We start from the raw sequence: 22,283 nt of genomic DNA on the forward strand, positions 1-22,283 counted from the left end.
CCAGAGGGCAAAGAAGCTAGGATTACACCCAAGAACTGCAGATCCAGAATACCTGAGTATAATTCTTCAGGGGGGAAAAAATGGACATTCAATGAAACAGAGGACGTTCAAGCATTCCTAAGGAAAAGACCAGAGCTGAATAGAAAATCTGACTTTCAAATGCAAGACTCAAGAGAAGCATAAGAAGGTAAACAGGAAAGAAAAATCATAATGAACTCAATAAAGTTAAACTGTTTACATGCCTACATGGGAAGATGATACTTGTAACTCGTTACAAGTTCTCATTATTAGGGTACTTAAAAGGAGTATACACAGACAAAGGGCACAGGTGTGAGTTGAATATGATGAACTGAAATCTTAAAAAAAAAATTATCCCCAAAAAATAAATAAATAAAAATAAAAAAATAAAATTACAGGGTGAGATAGAGGAATGCACTGGGAGAAAGGGAACAGGAGAGGTAGAATGGAGTAAATTATCTCACATAAAAGAGGCACAAAAACACTTTTACAGTTGGGGAAGATAGGGGAGGGAGTGAGGAATGCTTGTACCTTAGTCTCATTGGAATTGGGTCAAATTGGGAATAACATACACATTCAGATGAGTATAGAAATCTATCTTACTCTATAGGAAAGTAGGAGTAGAAGGGGGTCAGAGAAAGAGTAGGAGGAGTGATTAAAGGAAGGGCAAATTGGGGGAGATGGTAGTCAGAAGCAAAACACTTTCAAGAAGGGATAGGGTGAAAAGAGAGAACAGAATAAACGGGGAAAACAGGATGAAAGGAAATACAGTTAACAATCAAAACTGCAAAAAAAAATGTTTGCAGCAAATTTCTCTGCTAAAGGCCTCATTTCTCAAATATATATAGAACTGAGTCATATTTGTAAAAATAAGAGCCACTGAACTGGCAGTTTTTAGGTGAAGTAATCAAAGCTATCTATAGCCATATGAAAAAATGCTTTTAAATCACTACTGACTGCAGAACTGCAAATTAAAACAATTCTGAGGTACTACCTCACACCTATCAGATTGGCTAATATGGAAGAAAAAAATGACAAATGTTGTAGATGCGGGAAAATTGAGACACTAATGCATAGCTGGTAGAGTTGTAACTAATTCAACTATTCTGTAGAGCAATTTGGAACTATGCCCAAAGGGCTATAAAACCATATATATCCTTTGACCTTGCAATACCACTACTAGGTCTGTGTCCCAAAAGAGATAAAAAACAAAAAGGAAAAGGACGATATGTACAAAAACATTTATAGAAGCTCTTTTCTGGCAGTAAAGAATTAGAAGTTATGGGGAAGCCTATCAACTGGGGAATGGCTGAACAAGTTGTGATATGTGATTATGATAGAATACTACTGTAGTGTAAGAAATGATGAGCAGGATGCTCTCAGAAAAACCTGTAAAGACTTGCATGGGCTGATGCAAAGTGAAATGTACTGTATACAAAGTAACAGCATTATAGTACAATGATCAACTGCGAAGACTTGGCTATTCTCAGCAATTCAATTATCCAAAACAACTCCAAAGGAATCATGTTGAAAAATGCTACCCATCCTCAGAGAAAGAACTGATGGAGTCTGAATATAGATCAAAGCATACTTTTTTTTTTACTTTCTTCGTTTTGCTTTTTTTTTTGTCTATGTTTTCTTTAACAACTTTACTAATATGGAAATATGGTTTCCATTACCACACACGTATAACCTATATAACCTATATCAAATTGCTTGCCTTCTCAACAAGGGGAGGAGGAAGGGAGAAAGACAATTTGGAACTTAATTTTTAACATGAATGTTAAAAATTGTTTTAACATATAATTAAGGAAAAATAAAATAATAAATAAATATTTTTTTAAAAGAAAGAGTATTTTACAATGATAATAATCTACTGATGTTGTTTGGCTATGAGGCATGGAATATAACAATCCTGAAGACTTGAGAGTCACTATTATTCAAAGGCCAAAGAAAAGGCACATAGTGGGTGTGAACAGGCTGCCATATATTGACAGAATTAGGACAGCAAGTGTAATCATGAGAACTTAGTGAACCGCAATGACTCTATCTTGTGAATCTCAATTCTGGAGCTAGCTCAGTTCCCTTTCTATTCAATTGTGGGTCTAGTCCAAATTCTGTCTTGTGAGAAACCTTTATTCAATTATGGGGATTGGGAGAAAACTTTACTGTATTATTTGAACTTAGCCCTGTGTGCCTGGGAAGCTAGACCAACTCTATCTGCTGTTTAGAGACTCTTAACTAAGGAACTAGGTTATGCTGGCCAGAAACTTGGTCAGATTCTAAGATTGATTCAAGAAGTTTTCTCACAATTATAAATCTCAAGCAACCTATACGTCTTATCTGAAAACTGGCTCTGTACTGGTCAATCAGTTATTGTTTCTATCTTCCTTTGATTGTTTACAGACACTTGCAGGGAGTGAGATACCTCTTTTTCTGAATTCAGGGAACTGCACGTGTTCATTCTTCTCCTCCCACCTTGGAAAGTCCCTAGTCTTTCATCCAATTAGGAATCAGATTACCTAATACTGTATTGCCATATTTGATTGTTTTTAATGTGTAAAATCTGTCTCTATATTCAGGGTACAGTGCCAAAGCTGAGGAAAGCAACTGGTCCTGATTTGCTGGAGAACTGTCACATATTGCTTAATTAATCAAAATGTTTGGAAGCTTGAACCTTTGTTTCCTCATTCATTTCATCTTTGACCTGCCACAAATATAACAACTGAGTAAAAGCAGCACAGTACAAAGAATACTGTTTTAGCCATCAGCCTTATCTGAAGGCTGTAGTGGAATAACCAGAGCAGAAAGCCCAGATCAAAGGGGCAGCTGGAGTTCTGTCATATTCAACTCTCACAGTAGCCAAGTCCAGCAACAATCTACTGAAGCTTCCAACCAGGGATGAGTCCACAGCACTTTACTCAGACAAAGACCTGGATCAGGAACTTGTAGAGCTCAGTCAGGAGGGCAGTGAGCAGATTTTGCCTGAGATCACATAATTCTGGGAGCACTGAAAGCTTGCAGGTCCCTAGTCTGGGATGATCCTAAGATCTTGGAATAACACAATACCAAATATCCTCAAAAAAGCAGCAGAAGGACCCAAGAAGACAAAAATTCAGCTCAAATAATTCCTCTCAGAAGACCACAGAGCCTAAACTAGACATCAAATTCAAAGTCAGGAAGCAGGGTAAAATAATGAACAAAACAAAAAAGAATCCCACCATAAAAAAGTACCGACAGGGAAGCTCAAGATACAAACTCAGAAGAAAAAAATTACTCCAAAACAACTACAAGCAAAGCCTCAAAGAAAAATGCATATTGGGCACAAATCTAACCAAAATTCCTTAAAGAGATAAAGAAAACTTTTTTTAAAAAAAGGTTGGAAAAAAATGATAAAAAAAAACCAACAAGAAAGCTAGGAGAAGAAATAACAGCTTGGGAAAAGTTAAAAAACTTCAAGTAAAAAAAATGAAAATTAGGATTGACCAAATAGAAGCTAATAACTCAATAAGACATCAAGAAATATTAAAAACAAAATCAAAGGACCAAAATAAAAAAATAGAAAATGTAAGCTGTCTGCCAGCAAAAATAACTGCCCCAGATAAAATATCTAGGAGAGACTTCTGGGTCATATAAGCTACAAAGACTGTGGACTAGACATTTTCACCAATCCCCATAATCTCTCAAACTCTCCAAAATAGAAACCATGCACCAAAGGTAAAGCTACTTCAGGCAGTTTTCAGATGAAGAAATCAAAGCTAACTACAGTCATGTGAAAAAAAAAAGCTATAAATCACTACTGATTAGCCACACAGGGCTAAGTTCAAATAATACAGTAAATTGAAACAACTCTGAGGTACCACCTCACACCTATCAGGCTAATAAGACAGAAAAGGAAAATGATAAATATTGGAGGGGATGTGGGAAAACTGGGACACTGATGCACTCTTGGTGCAGTTGTGAACTGATCCAGCCATTCTGGAGAGCAATTTGGAACTATGCCCAAAGGGCTATAAAACTGTGTATACCCTTTGACCCAGTAATACCACTACCAAGTTTGTATCCCAAAGAGATTAAAGGAAACAGAAAAGGACCTATGTGTACAAAAATATTTAAAGCAATTCTTTTTGCGGTGGCAAAGAACTGGAAATTGGAGGAAAAAACTATCAATTGGGGAATGGCTGAAGAAGTTTGTACGGTGGATTTTGGTGTGTGTAAGGAGGATTTTGCTATTCCATTTTAGATCATAGTTCCAGGATCCTAGATAATATATCCCACAAATTATGACTGAAAATAACTTTTACCACTCAGTCACAGTAGAGCTATAGGGGGACATAATGAATGTAGGAGCTGTGCTAGGTCATGCTGATATTGCTAAAGTTAACCTGTGAGAATATTGTTGGCAATATGTCTTCTTTATTTGTTGCTCTATAAAGCAGGTGGGCACTGGTTATTAAGGGGGAAACCATTTTGAGATTTGGGTAACGCACAGAGGAATGCATGTACCTGCCTTGATCAGCCCCCATCAAGGCATGAGGGGAATCTGTGTTTGCCTCAACCAGCCCCCATTGAGTCTTAGGGGATGAGAAGTTGTACTCCTATTCTCGCCCACTTCTGCGAGAAGAGTGATTAGGGAATGCTATAAGGAGCTCCCATTATCAGCAACTCTTTTGAGAAGACTAGACTAGAATAAAGCTTATTTAACCCCTCCAGAGCTGTCTTCCTATCTGACTGGCTCAAAAGCAAACCTGTCCTAGAACCTGTTAGTGTCAGGAGCCCTCCTGTGTTCTCCTGCCTAGCAAATGGTGTTACCTATGTGTTTACCTGTGAAACAAAGTTGTAATAGCAGTATTTTACAATAATCAACTGTAAATGACTTAGCTATTCTCAACATACAATGATCCTGGACAATTCTGAAAGATTTGGATGAATAATGCCATCCATCCCCAGAGAAAAAAATTGATGGGAGTCTCAATGAAGATTGAAGCATACTTTCTTAAACTTTCTATGTTTTTATTTTTCTTTCTTTTAATTTTTGATCTGTGTTTTCTTTCACAACATGGCTAATATGGAAATAATGTTTTGCATGACTGTACATCTATAATCTTTATTAAATTGCTTGCCTTCTCAATGAGGGGAGAGGGAAAGGAAGGAGGGAGAAAATTTGAAACAAATTTTTTTTTAAATGTTAACAATTGTTTTTACATACAATTGGAAAAAATATATTAAGGAAAAAAAAAAGATGATGATCCAGAGTTTGACCCTTGAGGCTTGGGGCATTGAGTCCAAGCATCATCAAAGGCAGGAATTACTATTCCTAGCCTTAGTTTACAGAGTTTACACATTTCCAGAGATCTAGAAAAATTATTGATCTCTGGTCTCTGCCACCGTCAGCTAATCAGGTCACTGTCCCTTTCTAAGCCTCAGTTTCTTCATTTGTAAAATGAGGGAGGTAAATGAGATGATCTCTACGGTCCCTTTCAGGCTCTAACTCATATGGTACTAATTTGGTAAACCAGAACAGGAAGGAAATATTTAACTTCTTAAAGAATTTTGGAGAGGCAACTCAATGCTAATGACAAATTATTCTTAACTATTCCATAGAACATCTAGTAGGCAAATTACGTTTTAATCTAAGAGAGTCCATATGTTATAGTAGAAAGAAAAGGGACAGAAGCATCAGAAAACTTGCATTCAAGTCTTGTTCCTACAATTCATTAATCATATGATATCAGACAAATCACATAACCTATCTGAATGTCAAGTATCTCCAGCTATAAAATGTAGATTTCATCTGCCCTGCTTTACCTCATATGGTTGTTGGGGAATTCAAATGAAATAACAGATAATTAGGGGGCAGCTTGGTGGTTCGGTGGACAGAGCACCGGCCCTGAAGTTAAGAGGACCTCAGTTCAACTCTGGCCTCAGACCAAACACTTGACACTTACTAGCTGTGTGACCCTGGGCAAGTCACTTAACCCCAATTGCCTAAAACAAACAAACAAAAAAAGAAATAAAATAATTGGAGCTTTCTAAAAAAATAACAATAGATAATTAAAGCTCTTGGGAAACCATGAAGTACTATATAAATAAATAAAAGGCAAATAGATAGTTCAAGCTATATATGAACTAAAAAAAATAAAACTGAATTTCTTTTAAAAGCTTCTATAATTCATATTTTTCAATAATGGCCTTCTTCCTAATTAGAATGAATGAGAAAGGCTTTATAGTACTATGGAGGAGGGCAACAATATTGCTATTAGGCATATAACCCAAGGATGTCAAAGACATTGTACAAGAGCATAGCAACACTTTTTTCTGTTCTAGCAAAGAACAAGAAACAAAATATGTGCCTATCAAGCGGGGAAGAACTAAACAAATAAATTGTGGCACCAGTAATAGAACATTATCACACAAAAATGTTCAGGTAACTATGACATGTTAAGATAAACTTGATGTAGAATGAAATGAGGAAAAGCAGAATAATTTACATAGTCATCTCAATAATATTGAGAGGAAATAACTTTGAAAGACTTCAGAATTCTGACCAAATGAGTTACCAATCATGACTTCAAAAGACTGCCCATAAACATAACTCCCACCTATTGACAGAGAGGGAATGAACTGGAGGCATACAATCAGAAATGCATTCTTTATCCTTTTTTTTTTTTGCTTAGCTATACATATTTGTCACAAGGAGGCTTCTACTTGGAGAGTGTGTAGGTAGTTATAGATTTGGATAAAAGAGTATCAATAAACATTTTTTTTTAAAGTGCAGAAGAAAACAAAAAAGTGCAAAAGATGACAAACAGCAATTTGGTTCCTACTACTTTGCTAATCTTTTGTGACAGATATATCTTTAAAAAGCTGTACATGGGGGGGCAGGGTTAAGATGGTGGAGTAAAAGCAGTGACTTGCTTGAGCTCTCCCTTAAACCTCTCCAAACACCTGTAAAAAATGGCTCTAAATAAATTCTAAAGCAGCACAACCCACAAAAAGACAGAGTGAAACAAATTTTCAGCTCAAGACAACCTGGATGGTTGATCAGAAAGGTATATCACACTGGGTGGGAAGAGGAGCGCAGCTTGGTGTGGGCGCACAGGCCTCAGTGAACCTGGAGGAGGCCTCAGAGGACTGAATCACAGGCAGCTGTGGCAGTTTCCAGACTTTTCAACCCATGAACACCAAAGACAACTCAGGTCATTAGGAAAGGAAAGTCTGTTTCTGTGGTGGTGAGAGAGCACGGTGGGGTTCTAGCCCCTGAATGTGGCCCTGGAGCAGTGGCTACCTCAGGAGTTTCTGGCCCACAGACTGAGGGGGAATCTAGTGGCTGATCGGAGGGGGGTTGCAGGGATCTCTCTGCTGGTGTAGGATTCTCTTGCTTTGCCCATGCTTGGATCTGGGTCACAGCTCTGGATGGCTGTCCTGGGACGAGGAAGAGTGCTGGCATGGTGGAGCTTACAGTAGCTGTGCAGAGTAAATCCTCTTCACAGTTCCAAGACAGAACAGAGTGCTTGTGGTCACTCATAGACCAAAGCACAGGACAGGAAAGGAGTAAACACCTCACCCTTGATCATGGCACCTTGAAACAACTGAAAATTTTCAACTCCCTAGGAGTATCTCTGAAAACAGCTGCACAAACCCCCAAAGCTTGGGACAGTCCATTCTCCACACTGGAAGCAGACTCCTACCTTAACAAAGAGTTTATAACTCAAGTAACTGGCTGGGATCATGAGCAAGCAGCGCAAAAAGAATCAGACCATAGAATCTTTCTTTGGTAACAAAGTCAAAACATACAACCAGAAGAAGACAACACAGTCACAGCTTCTACATCCAAAGCTCCCAAGAAAAATATGAATTGGTCCCAGGCCACGGAAGAACTCTAAAAGGAGTTTGAGAAGCAAGTAAGAGTAGACGAAAAACTGAGAGTGATGCAAGAAAATCATGAAAAACAAGTCAACAGCTAGCTAAAGAAGACCCAAAAAAATATTGAAGAAAATAACACCTTAAAAAATAGCCTAACCCAAACGGTAAAAGAGGTCCAAAAAGCCAATGAGGAGAAGAATGTCTTAAAAAGCAAAATTGGCCAAATGGAAAGGGAAGTCCAAAAGCTTACTGAAGAAAATACTTCCTTAATAATACATCCTTAAAAATTAGAATGGAGCAATTGGAAGCTTGGGACTTTATGAGAAATCAAGACACTGCAAAACAAATTCAAAAGAATGAAAAAAAAGAAAACAATGTGAAATATCTCATTGGAAAAACAACTGACCTGGAAAATAGATCCAGGAGAGATCATTTAAAAATTATTGGGCTATCTGAAAGCCATAATCAAAAAAAGAACCTAGACATCATCTTTCAAGAAATTATCAAGGAAAACTGCCCTGATATTTTAGAACCAGAGGGTAAAACAGAAATGGAAAGAATCCACCGATCACCTCTTGAAAGAGATCCCCAAAGGAAAACTCCTAGGAATATTGTAGCCAAATTCCAGAGTTCCAAGGTCAAGGAGAAAATATTGCAAGCAGCCAGAAAGAAACAATTCAAGTATTGTGGAAACACAATCATGATAACACAAGATTTAGCAGCTTCTACAGTAAGAGACCACAGGGCTTAGAATATAATATTTCGGAGAGCAAAGGAGATATGATTACAACCAAGAATCACCTACCCAGCAAAACTGAGCATAATCCTTCAAAGGGAAAAAATGGACATTCAGTGAAATAGAGGATCTTCAAGCATTCTTGATGAAAAGACCAGAGTTGAACAGAAAATTTGACTTTCAGATACAAGACTCAAGAGAAACATGAAGAGGTAAACAGGAAAGAGAAATCATAAGAGACTTATTAAGGTTGAACTTTTTACATTCTGCATGGAAAGATGATATCTGTCACTCATGATTCCTTTGTCAGTATTAGAGTAGTTGGAGGGAAAAAAATTATATTTATGAAGATAGATAGATAGATAGATAGATAGATAGATAGATAGACAGACAGACAGACAGACAGACAGACAGACAGACAGACAGATAGATAGATAGATAGATAGATAGATAGATAGATAGATGGCACAGGGTGAGTTGAAGATGAAGAGATGATATCTGGAAAATAAAATTAAGGGGTAAGAGAAGATTATACAGAGAGAAGGAGAAAGGGAGAGGTGGAAATGGGGTAAATTATCTCACATAAAACAGACAAGAAAAGGCTTTTACAGTGGAGGGGAAATAGGGGAAGGTGAGAGGGAATGCGTGAATCTTATTCTCATCGGATTTGGCTTAAGAAAAGAATAACATACATACTCAATTGGGTATGGAAATCTATCTTACCCTACAGGAAAATGGGGGGAGGAGAACAAGAGAGCAGGAGGATGATGGAGGAAGGGGTGATCAGAAGCAAGCACTTCTAAGGAGAGACAGGGTCAAAAGACAGAATAGAATAAATGGGGGGCAGGATAGAATTAAGGTAAACATACTTAGTTTTTCACAACATGACTACTACGGAAGTGTTTTCCATGACTACACATGTATAACCTGTATTTAGTTGCTTGCCTTCTCAATGAGGGTGGGTGGGGAGGGAGGAAGGTAGAAAATTTGGAAATCAAAGTTTTAAAAACACATGTTAAAAAAAACTGTTTTCACACGCAACTTGAAAATAAGATGTATAGGAAATGGGGTATAGAAATCTATCCTGTCCTAGAGGAAAATTGAAGGAGAAGGGGATAAGAGAAGGGGGGGAGAGGTAGAAGGGAGGGTAGATTAAGAGAACGGGTATCCAGAACGCACGCCATCTTGGGATGGGGGGAGGTACGAGATGGGGAGAAAATCTGGAACTCAAAATCTTGTGGAAGTGAACGTTGAAAATGAAAAATAAATAAAATTTTTTTTTTAAAAAGCTGTTAAAATGTTCATGTAGTGTGGCCCTCATTATACATAATCAAAATACCACTTAAAGAAAAGAGATCAAGTTGTGTTACTTACATTTTCCATCTTCTAATAAAATACACTTGGAGAAAATCAAAATCAATTATAAAGTTAATCAAAATTCCAAATCTTACCTATACTTGCAAAGTTTTCAACTTTTCGGGCAAGTCTATTTTTTTCATGTTCAATCTGATTGATAACTGTTTCAAGATCTGTTTTTAAAACTATTTCATCAGTCAATCGTTCTCTTTCTTTATGGCATAAGCTTAATTCCTGAAAGTGTCAAATATTAAATTAGGATTCCTAGAAGCACTTAAAAAACACATTTAAAAATAAAACCATCATTTACTGCCACAATCATAATTATATAACACTAACCTATATATTTCCTAAATCAAAAATATAATGTAGTAACCTAAATTAATGTAATATCATTCAGCAGTGAATTTATAGCTAAAGCCAACATTAGATTTTAACTAAAACTTACGCTCAGTACAATTTTTTTTAAACCCTCCCTTCTATCACAAATAGATTACAGAGCAGTAATCACAGAGCAGTAATCATCCCAAAATGTTGAGTTTTCAACAAGAGAAAGAATCTGCTTTTACATAGGCTAAGAGTGAAAGACTCCCACTTTAGATGCTCTCCCCTGGAAAGATATTGTTCTAGCTAGTACTGCTACAGTTGAGAGAATAAACCTGCCCCATTATGTTACCATGACCATTTCATTCAGCCTTATAAATCTTGAGGATATGGAGCATAGAATAATGGTAAGTCAACTAATCAAAATTTTGAAGGGCATTGATAACTCTGACCTCACAACCCAAGTGGACATCAGGATATAATGAAAGCAATTTGGTTTGGCCAAAATTCACTTCAGAAACTACAAATTGACTTGGAGAAAATCAGAGCTAGAAGGGACCTTAAAAATGATTTAGTTTAAATGATCGAAAGAAGAAATCCAAGCTATAATTATATTTTAAAAATCACTCATAATTAGAGAAATGCAAACTAAATAAACTGACATCCTACCTCACACCTATCATATTAGCAAAGCCAACAAAAAGGAAAATGACAGTTGTTCAAGAGGCTGCAAGAAAACAGGCACTAGTGCACTGTTGATGAAGCTGTGAATTAGTACAAACGTTCTGGAAAACAATTTGAAACTACATCTCGGGGCAGCTGGGTGGCGCAGTGCATAGAGCACCGGCCCTGGATTCAGGGGGACCTGAGTTCAAATCCGGCCTCAGACACATAACACTTACTAGCTGTGTGACCCTGGGCAAGTCACTAACCCCACTGCCTCACAAAAAAAAAAAAAAGAAAAAAGAAAAAAGAAACTACATCTCAAAAGTTACTAACTAAAAAAATCGGGTCCAATCACGTCACACACACACACCCTACTAAATGAACTCCAGCAGCTTCCGAGGACAAATATAGGACAAATACAAAACGTTCTGTTTGGCATTCAAAACTCTTGATAACCGACCCACTTCTTACCTTTCCAGTCTTCTTACACCCTACTCCCCAACATGTACTCTTAGATCCGGTGATACAGGCTTCCTGGCTGTTCCAAACATCTCTCCGCTCTGGACATTCTCTCTGCCTGTCCCCCATGCTTAGAACACTCTCCCTTCTCTGCTCTGACTACTGACCTCCTTGGCTTCCTTTAAGTCCTAACTAAAATCCCACCTTCTATAGGAAAACTTTCCCAACCCCTCATAATTTTAGTGCCTTCTCTGTTAATTATTTCCTATTTATACTGTATAGCTTGCTTTGTATATGTTTGTTTGCACGCTATCTGTACCACTAGACTGTAAACTCTTTGAGGGCATGGATGGTCTTTTACCCTTTTATATTTCTAGCACCTAGCACAGTGCCAAGCAAATAGTAAGTACTTAATAAATGTTTATTGATTGATTGGTTGATTAAATACCCTTTGACCCTAGAGAAACCACTGCTAAGATTATAAATCCCAAAAAGATCAAAGGCAAAGAAAAGAGACACATACGTACAAAAATGTTTATGGCAGCTCTTTTTGTATTGGAAAGAACAGGAAACTAAGGAGATGCCCATCATTTAGTAAATAGCCAAACAAATTACAGTATGTAATGGAATATAATGGAATACTATTGTGCTGTAAGAAATGATGAAAGGAATAGTTTCAAGGAAAACTGGGGACACTTGTATGAACTGATATAAAGTAAACAAAACAAGAACGGTCTATATAATAAAAACACTGTGAAGACAATTTTGAAAAACTTAAGAATTTTAATCAATGCAATGACCAACCATGATTCTTCAGGACTAATGATAAAGTATGGTACCCTCTTCCTGACAAAGAGGTAATAGTCAGGGTATAGACTGAGACAGATACACACACACACACACACACACACACACACACACACACACACTGGATACAGCCAATGAAGAAATCTGTTTTGCTTAACTATGTATATTGTTAAGAAAAAAAAGCTTTGTTTTTCTCCAATCTGATAATCCCTCTCTGCTTCCCTGCCTTGACTGGCTATACTCACTAAGATCAAAGGTCAAAGTCCTTTGGGACAAATTCTGCTAAATATTTAACCATGTAAATTCAGAAGTTCAATGCAGTATTAGTCACAACATAGAACAAACTAACACAACATTTACAGTGGAACTGATATGGGAAGACTAAAAACTATAATCAGTTATGTATCTACACTACATTTCTCAACCTATTGGAAGCATTTAACACTATGCATAGATCTGGATTATGGATGCTAACAAGGAATTTTAGCTTAATACACAATATTTGGGCCTGAGAGAGGATTTTGGGCATCCCTTGAAAAACAGAGAATGTAAAACAGGCCTGTACAATATACCACCCATGGGCGGCTTTGGCAGGTCCCAAGCTGTGCATTGCCTGGCTTAATAGGAAAGAGTTTGTATATTCCATAGTACTGATCTACCTTACACAATCAGAGAAATAAAGCTAGGTTGGATAAACGGGTTCTATTTTAAATAGTGGGCAGGGAATTATGACTTTCATATTAATCAATATGATAATGTGTAATGAATATACTAATAAATCAGATTTTTCAGAATTGCCTCTTCTAGCTTTTGAGTCAGAAATTCACAATGCAGCTTGAAATGATTGATCAAACCTTGCAATCCCTGCATTCTGGTGCCTGTGTATCTTAAGTGAAGCGAATCAAAGATTGTAGAACCTGTTCCCAGCACAGAACTCTGGTCCTGTGACCCACCAAGTACCAACCCCCAAAGACCTGAGTAATACCTTGAACAGGACTCCAGAATTGTATTGTCTTCCATTTGTGGGCTTGTCATGGGAAACCACTAAAGCCTTGGGAACCACTGTTTGTAATTCAACTTCCCCCCTTGCTTCCCATGATGATTTATGTATATAATCTCTGTCTTTACTTCAGCAAAGTAGAATTCTGATGAGGAGAATTTCTTATTTTCAAATCTGTTCCTCACAACGAAACTAATTAAATGGCTATCTGATTCCTGGCACTTGTCTCTGGTCTGCTTTTTCATCATTCTCAGGTTAGAGACTGGCTCAGTAAAATCCTGTTAACAATAGCTATGCAAGGGGGCATCTAGGTGGCGAAGTGGATAGAGCACTGGCCCTGGAGTCAGGAGGACCTGAGTTCAAATCCTGCCTCAGATACATAACACTTACTAGCTGTGTGACCCTGGGCAAGTCACTTAATCCCACTGTCTAGCCAAAAACATAAACAAAAAAAAACAACAGATATGCAACAAGGAACCAAAAAGTTGGTGTCTGTCAAAGTCTCTCATTTTTCAGGCCTAGAAAATTCTTCCAATTCAACTGCCTATGAAGTAAACAGCTTATTATTTATTGAGAAAAATCACCAAGGAGTTCCTGTGTACTTGTATCTCTTATGCTCTGGAAAGCTACCCAAAAAACCCCAACAAAATGGCCATTTTGTAAAGATGGTATGAGATGTAGACTGATAAGACTATTGGGGGGCAGCCAGGAGGCACAGTAGATAGAACACCAGCCCTGAAGTCAGGAGGTCCTGAGTTCAAATCCGGCCTCAGATCAAACACTTGACCCTTACTAACTGTGTGACCCTGGGCAAGTCACTTAACCCCAACTGCCTAACCAAAAAAAAAAAAGACTATTGACTAAAGACAAATTTAGCTCACCCTACAATGAACAAATTTTTCCAACTTTGAGGAGCACTAGAAACAATTATACAATCAATAGCATTGCTTTCATTTCTAAAAAAGCCTACGTAGAATCAGGATCAGTTGGCAGGAGCAATCATTTAATAAAAATTAGCAACAGACATATCCAAATGCTTATTACTGGGTGGATAGGCAGCACTGAAGAGCAGGAAAAGCACTAGCTCTAGAGTAAAAGGACTTAGCTTAAAATGCCAATTCTGATGCCAACTCTGTATAACCTTGAACAAGCCACTTAACTCTCTTGGGCTTCAGTTTTTTCATCTGTAAAATGAAGCAACTACATAGGGTGGCCTCTATGGGCACCTTCCAGCTCTAGCCATAATCCTTTTCTTGCTATGTATAAATCCTCTCCACAAAATAGGGTCAAGGGATAGAATTAACCAGCAACTGAACACATCAGGAAGTCAAGTGAGAAAGGCTCACTGGTCTCCAATTGGACAAAGGATAGTCTTCTCAAATGATCTGCTGCAAACTTGTTAACTATCAAAACTTTTTTTTCAAAGCTACAACTAATAAAGCTGTTAAAAAATTAATAATAAAGTCTTCAGGTTTGCGCTATTGTTTCTTTTTTCCTAGTTCATCATTAAAGTTTAAACATTAAAAACACAAAGTAAGAAAAATTTACTAACTTCACTGAAAAAAAATTATTTAAAAATATGGACTTACCATTTTAAGTTTTGTTATTGTTTCTTCAAGGGCCTGTATTTCACAGTGTAGTCTTTTAATTTCTAGCTGAGAATTTAAAAAAAGGTCATAAGTATCAATTACGGAGTATTAAATTTAAACCATAATGACAAAAACCACTGATTCACTTTAATAAATAGTTCATGCAGCCTCTCATCTGAGGCTCTCCCCAGACAGTTAGACCAATACTTTCAACAAAGAGAGGCAAAGGTGAGTATTTTCTTGAGAGACAGCCTCAGGATGAATGATCCCTTAAAGGTTAGCCACACAAAAAAATAGGCATCATCCTTCACCTATCCAGATTTTTAATCTTTTGATCTAGGATTTTCTCAAAGGCCACATCCTAAAATATGAAACAGCACAATAACAAATTTTAAAAGACTGTGCAATTTTCCAGTTAAAGTTCACTTTCTGTAATTTTTAGACGTGCTATTTCTTAATTTTTCTCCTATTTCATATCATTTTTTTCTTACCTTCTATGACTGAATCAGATTTTTTGTGTTACAATTTGGAGAGCATAGGATTATATATTAAGATATAATCACATTCCTGTATTTTTGAAGTGCCTACTATTCTTAAAGACACTAAAGCTAAACACCAGTAGGTGCCAAAAGCCAGGGATATCAGTTGGTTTCCCAAAAGGATGGCAGGTTTTGAAGTTCTCTTTCCTGTGCATTTTAGAAAAGTTTTTGGTTTTTCTACTCAGAGACAGTCAAGATCATATGTAACTAGAAACTTCTCCAGGCCTCTCTCTATATTATGCCAATTGTTGCTGTTTTGGGTCTCTTCTCAAGGCCACAACACAGAACCAGAGAGGTAGCAAAGAATCTTCCCTGCTGGACAGCTGGGTCAAGGCTGCTTCTTCAGGAAAGGGGAATGACTAGGATGTGGTCACATTTAAGACATACTGAGAGTTCCATCAGTTGAATAATACAATGACCTAGAATTAAAAATATGGGCCTTGCTACTTTTCCTCAGCTGAAGTCACAGTTTTGTCTTGTTTTTTATTTTTCATACAAACCTGGGGTCCAGGCATTGAAACTGTTGGAAAAAAAATCACAATTTAAAATAGAGTAAAATGCCCCAATTATTCAGTGGTCAGAATATCCTGAAACTACTTCTAAATCCTTTCAGGCAGTTAACCTATTTTAGGCTTGATGTTCCTGTGTCTGTGCATTTCATTTTCCATGAATTCTGAGCCTTACTCCCCAGGTCCTACAGCAGCTGAGACCCACCAGATTTGTAAACCATCATATTAAGTTGTGCCTGGTCTAGAACAGATGGCCACACTCTTTTCTAGTACTTCTACCTGTCTGACTACTACTTTTCAGTATCCTTTACTGGTTCTTCATTCAGGTTATATACAACAATACTGGGCTGTCCTTTTTTCTCTCCATACCAAGTATTCTTAACCAAAGGGGTTCTGGACCCTTTGGCAGTCTGGCAAAGACTTCAGATCCCTTCTCAGAATAACATTTTTAAATGTACAAAATACATAGGGATTACAAAAGAAACCAATTACATTAAAATACAGTTATCAAAAAAAATTTTTTTAATCTACTTCACATACCCCAGTTTAAGAACCTCTACTCTAGACTACTTCATTTGGTGATTTTATCAGCTCCCATGGATTCAATTATTATCTCTATGCAGTTGTTTCCCTAATCTGCATACCTAGCCCTAATCTCTCTCCAGAACTCCAATCGCACATAACCAAACTGCTTCTTGGATATCTTGAACTGGATGTCCCATAGACACCTCAAATTCAACATATCCAAAACAGAATTCATTATCTTTTTCCCTAAGCCCTCATCCCTTCTAAACTTCCTTATTAATCCTATCAAGGGATAACCCATTCTCCCAGTCATTAAGGTGGCGACTTGAATCACCTTCGACGCCATCTCACTCACATTCACTTCTCATATCCAATCTGTAGCCAAGTCTTATTGTTTCTACTGTCACAACATCTCTTGTATATATCTTCTTCTCTCAACTCACACAGCTGCCACCCTAGGACAGTATGAGTACCTCATATCTGGACCACTGCATAACCTTCTGTTTGGTCTCTCTCCTTCAAGTATCTCCCCATTCTAATCCAAATTGACTCAGTTGCCAATTTGATTCTTAAACTACAAGTATGTGTTGTCCCCCTTTCCCACCTCCCCCCTCACCCCAACTCCCCACAAACACTCAATAAACTCCAGTGGCTCCCTAATTAACTTCAAAATCAATTATAAAATCCTCTGTTTAGCTTTTAAAGCATTTCACAACCAGGCCCCATCTTCCATTTTCAGTCTTCTTTTACTTTACTCTCTTCCACGTATTCTACAATCTGGCTTTCTTGATGTGTCTCACACTCAACACTCCATCTATCTCCCTATTTTGTGTCTTTTCAGAGGCTGTCTTAAATGTATGGAATGCTCTCCCTTACCTCCTGGCTTCCCTAGTCTTCTTTAAGGTTAAGTTCAAATTCCAATCTTTGGCAGCAGCCATTTTCCAGAACCACTCCCTGCCACCTTACCCCACCCCTGCACATACATACACACTGCTAGCACCTTCCCTCTGATTAATGAGATTACTACCATCCATGCATGTGATATTTACCTCTTATACATGATTTTTTTGTATGTTGGTACTTTTGCTGGCTGTCCTTCGTGTCTCTCTCCTTTCTCATCTCTATCTCCTTCAAGTTTCCTTCAAGTCTCAGTTACAATCTCATGCTCTGAGAAACGCCTTTCCCAATCCTCTTTAATCAAAGTACCTTCATTCTCTGATTATCTCCAATTTATCTTGTATACAGCTTGTCTGTACATAGCCGTTTGCATGTTGTCTCCCCCATTAGACTGTAAATTCCTTACCTGAGCTTAGTACAATGCCTGACAAATAGCACATACTTAATTAATGCTTATTAACTTGACTTGATAAGTTGTCTGCCGAAAGAATGTGGGCTCCTTGAAAACAGGAACCTCGCCTCTTAGCACAGTGCCTGGCATACAAATACAGCTTCATAAATATTTGTTGTCTGCCCAACACCCTTGCTGTAGCCATCATTCATGACCAAAAACTCTTGAGCATCCTCCATCTCTCCCTATATCTTAGCTCTTCTACCCAATTCATCCTAACTATAACCTCCAAATCTTCCACCCTCAAGACTTTTTCAGCCCATTGCCTTTTCTGACCTTACTTTTCCCCCTTCCCAATCTTGACTTTCTAACTAACCCATCCAACACCACTCTCCACTCTCAGATTCCTCACCTCCTTATTCCATAACCAACATGACTTGCCAAATCCCAACCCTGGATTATTCACACAAACCCTGATTTCTCTTATTTATGAGAGCTGGAGGAAGTCATGCAACAGGGCTGATGGGATCAATAATAAATTTACATTATCTCACTGCACCTGGGGCCTCCCTGCAGCAAGGAAACTGTTTTACTTCTCTCAGTTTGATTCTCTGTCCCCCTCCCCACAGAAGTTACTCCAAACCATATCTTCTTCCTCAAGCTTCCAACAGCATCTCCTCTCCCCACCCCCTCAGCTAAGGATCCCACCACATACTTTACTGAGAAAACAGACCCAGATGCTTTGAGCTTGCTCTACTCCTTTTCTCTTCATTTCAAAACCCCTTGACATTATCCTCTCACTCTCTTCTCCTTTACTTCAGTCACTGACAATTAAGTGGCCTTCTTCATGCTAATATCAAACTCTCTACATGTGTTTTTACCATTCCCTCTCAGAGTCCAGCAGGTTTCCCCTATAATCATCTACTCTCTGTCTCTCCTCTCTCTCTAATCTTCAATCTGTCCCTATCCACTAGTTTCTTCCTTCATAACTGCCAAGAAACATGCCCAAGTCTCCTCTGTCCTTAAAAATACCTTTACAAGAACCTACAGTTCTCAAGTTATTGTTAATCAATAAACAAGCATTTAAGCCCCTACTCAGTTTATACTTCTACTCCCTTTCTCAGCCAAACTCCTAGAAAAAACTGTCTCCCCTCCTAGCCTGTGCTTCCTCTGTTCTCAATTACTTCTCAACCCTTTACCACCTAGTTTAACGTTGCCAATGATGTCTTATTTACCAAATCTAACGATTTTTCTTTCAGTCTTCATCTTTCTTTATCTCCCTACAGCAGCTGACCACCCTCTCTTCTTCCTGGATACTTTCTCTCCTCTTCTCTGGTTTTTATGACATTAGTCTCATGGCACTTATTCTACTTATCTGAAAATTTCTCTATCTCCACTGCTATATCACCACCCAAATTATACCTTGTAACTGCAGGTATGCCCACTGGCTCTGTCCCGGGCCTTTTTTCTACCTCTCTAAAATAAAATTTTAGCACCAAAAAAACTGTCTTTGCATTTGCAAAATTCTCTTATACTGAACTTATTTCCTAACAATTCCAGATAAATGAGACTTAAAAATTATAGTGGTTTTTATTACCTTAGCTTCCACAAGTTGTTTATCTGTACTCTCAAGAATTTCTTCTCTATGCCTTTCCATCTGATGTGCTATATGATCTATTTCATTCAGTCTACGAGAGAGCGTTTCATTTTTGTTACTTAAAGTAAGAACCTCACTGGTTACAGTTTTCTTGCTGTCCAAGAGTTCTTGTATACGATTCTCCAGATCTCTATTTGTTTGCTGAAGGAAATCAATCTAAATAGAATTTATAATAACATATAAAATTAATATTATATGTCAGTCCATAAAATGCAATATCTAGCATATTTTTCAATCTAAGTGGGATTTATGAAATAAAATTATGCTGAAGAACTAACTTATAAATTTGGTTTGATTTTAGTTTAGTAAAAAATATATTTACTAAAATTTTCAACCAAAGAGAAGGACTGATAAGAAGAGAGACTGAATAAGCTTCTCATCAACACAGAAGACTGAGGAAATAATTAGATACTGATAAAAACTATCATGTCACTTATCTCCATTGCTACCTGATAAGCTTAGCATACCAACCTATGATTGTGGATCTATGGTATGTGAGTCATGTCTTATCCAGCAATAATGCCTAAGATTTACTACAATTATTTTCTTCTCTTCCCCTTGCACCTCTCCCTAGTAGCCTCCATACCCAAATGAGAGGCAAAGATACTAAAGAAAAGATATCGGTAAAGAATAATAAAGCACAATATGCTTTTAATTTTTATCATAATCTTTTCCAAACTGAGCGCCAAATTATACAAACTCAACAAAACAATTCAAATTTTTAAAAAACCACATTAAATCCATTACCTGAATATTCAAGTGAGTAATAAGCTTCTCATTACTTTGATTTCTGGCCTCCAGAGAGAGAACATCATGGGAGCGACCACCATCAAGTGCAACTGACAGCCGCTCTATTTCTTGATCTCTTAATTCAATCTGAGACATAATTTTCCATTATTTTTAAGTGTTTATTCTTTAACTCAGAAGAGAATTACAAAAAATGTGTACTAGACATACCCAGAATGCCAAATGGCTCCCAAGACACATGGTTATCAAGTATTGTTTATATACATTTGTCATCTAAAAAAATATACAATTACCAATGAAAAAACATACTCAGAACAAACTGTATCAAAGAATTCAGAAGACCAAAGTATTTTAAAAGATATATTTACTATATAATTTTAGTCCCTTCTTACACTCCTCATTCTAATTCAGTTTGTCTATTCTTGCTTTTTTGAACGGCCATATTTGGGGAATTTCTGCATGTAATAGAAACTGTTGCTAAGGAAAAACATTGTTTAACACTAGAATCCAAGGCCAAAAAAAGTGTGACTAGGGCAAATCCAATTAAACATTTCTTATTTCAATACCGAAAAAGAAAGTATCATCAAATGAACTCAGAGTTCTGTTTTTTGGTCCCACTTTAATACAGATATGAATTTGGCAAGCCATTCAATCCAATCCAATCCAACAAGCATTTATCAAGTGCCTCCTATGCTAAAGGCACTGGCTACCTACTGGAGGCACAATAGCAGAATGAAAAATACTCCTTAGTTTCAGAGAGCTGATGTTCCACTGAAGAAATGGTTTCTCTATACCTGAGATTCTTCAGCAAAATGGAAATAAAAATACATGCTTCACACAGTGAAGGCTGATTAGTTTACAACTGCAAAGTACTTTAAGAGGGATAAAAGATTAATTATGAATTCTGGAATATCAATAAGTAATTAACTATTCACATAATTTATTATTTGATAGGTAGTTTGTATTTTCTAAAATCCTCTGTAAAATGTTCATTTGTTAACCTATCACTGTGTCTTTGCTTTTAATAACATTTTTATCCTAATACTACCCAAAGTATTTTACAAGCTCATATGCACAGTAAATACTAAGTTGTTTTTATATAAATATATATAAACATATATAATAGATATAAATATACCCATGCTTTTATATACAGAAATAACTTCATTCCAAGAAATACCTTCATGCAGAAAAGGAAAACCAGGACAGCCAAATAAAACTCTAAGATCACTACAGAAGGAGATTATAATTACCTAAATCAGAATTGAGCCTAAGATATCAACTGATAATTTATAAGTAACTGTGGTCCTTCCCAGATCTTGTACTTCTCAGGAAACTATATTTTTATAACCATCAATTGATTTTGAAGAGGAAAAAAAAAACACAAGATAAAAACAGTGAGAATTTAAAACAAAAATAATTAGAGATTTTAAGGAAAAAAAGCTCAACTTGTAAAATAAAACTTTTGTTTGATACACCCCCCCCACTAATATTTTAATTCAATGTACCAGAAGGTTGGATTAGATGTTTTCTAAAGTATTGTTACTGATATTATTATTACCAATTATAATCTCTAATGTTGCTTTAAATTCTATGAATAGGAAAAAAGCTATATAAAATTCTAGCAACCGTATTATAAAGCAAAAGTAAAATGTATTTACAATAGCTACAACATGCCCATCTCAGGCCCTATATTAAGCATTAATATGAAATCCTACCTGTTTGCAAGAATTATCCAACGCATTTTCAACAACTACTAACTTGCTCTGTAAGTGACATACTTCTTCTTGAAGCTCAAAGATTCTGAAATACATTTGTGAATAACTATAAATATTTTTGCAAGAACACAAAGTAACAAAAAATTTCAGGACATACCAAAATGAGGGGGATTAGATTAGATGATCACTGAAATATCTTCTAACCAAAAATTCCATGGTTCTATGAAAATAATTTCTTTTATAAATTTCTTACTCCAATAAAGCAAACTAAAGAGAATAAAAATGGAGAAATGAGGCAATTAACCAGATTATTTAGTCAAGAACCCACCAATGCCCAGAAAACCTAATCTAAAACTTTGGTTTAGATTTGAAATATCTGAAGAATTGCCTCAATTCTAATTATTTATATCTATCAAATATAAATATATGTAAAAAATCATACAAAAATGGCCTTGCCCACTTTTTCATTGCCATTAGAA

General features: G+C 36.8%; 1 protein-coding gene across 3 annotated transcripts in view; it reads right to left on the bottom strand.

Moving 5' to 3' along the window:
* CEP135 (centrosomal protein 135) overlaps positions 1 to 22,283 on the bottom strand; it is a 105,093-nt gene that overhangs the window by 66,957 nt on the left and 15,853 nt on the right. For all 3 annotated transcript variants that reach the window (XM_078148214.1, XM_078148215.1, XM_020975320.2), the window contains exons 7-11: positions 21,805 to 21,889; positions 20,087 to 20,215; positions 19,280 to 19,495; positions 14,822 to 14,887; positions 10,072 to 10,210 (exon numbers count right to left, since the gene is read on the bottom strand). In XM_078148214.1, the coding sequence (XP_078004340.1) occupies positions 10,072 to 10,210; positions 14,822 to 14,887; positions 19,280 to 19,495; positions 20,087 to 20,215; positions 21,805 to 21,889 (635 nt within the window). The remainder of the gene's footprint in view (positions 1 to 10,071; positions 10,211 to 14,821; positions 14,888 to 19,279; positions 19,496 to 20,086; positions 20,216 to 21,804; positions 21,890 to 22,283) is intronic.

This window comes from Phascolarctos cinereus, unplaced genomic scaffold, assembly GCF_003287225.1.
Source record: "Phascolarctos cinereus isolate Bilbo 61053 unplaced genomic scaffold, phaCin_HiC Scaffold_9;HRSCAF=440, whole genome shotgun sequence".
Taxonomy (NCBI): Eukaryota; Metazoa; Chordata; class Mammalia; order Diprotodontia; family Phascolarctidae; genus Phascolarctos; species Phascolarctos cinereus.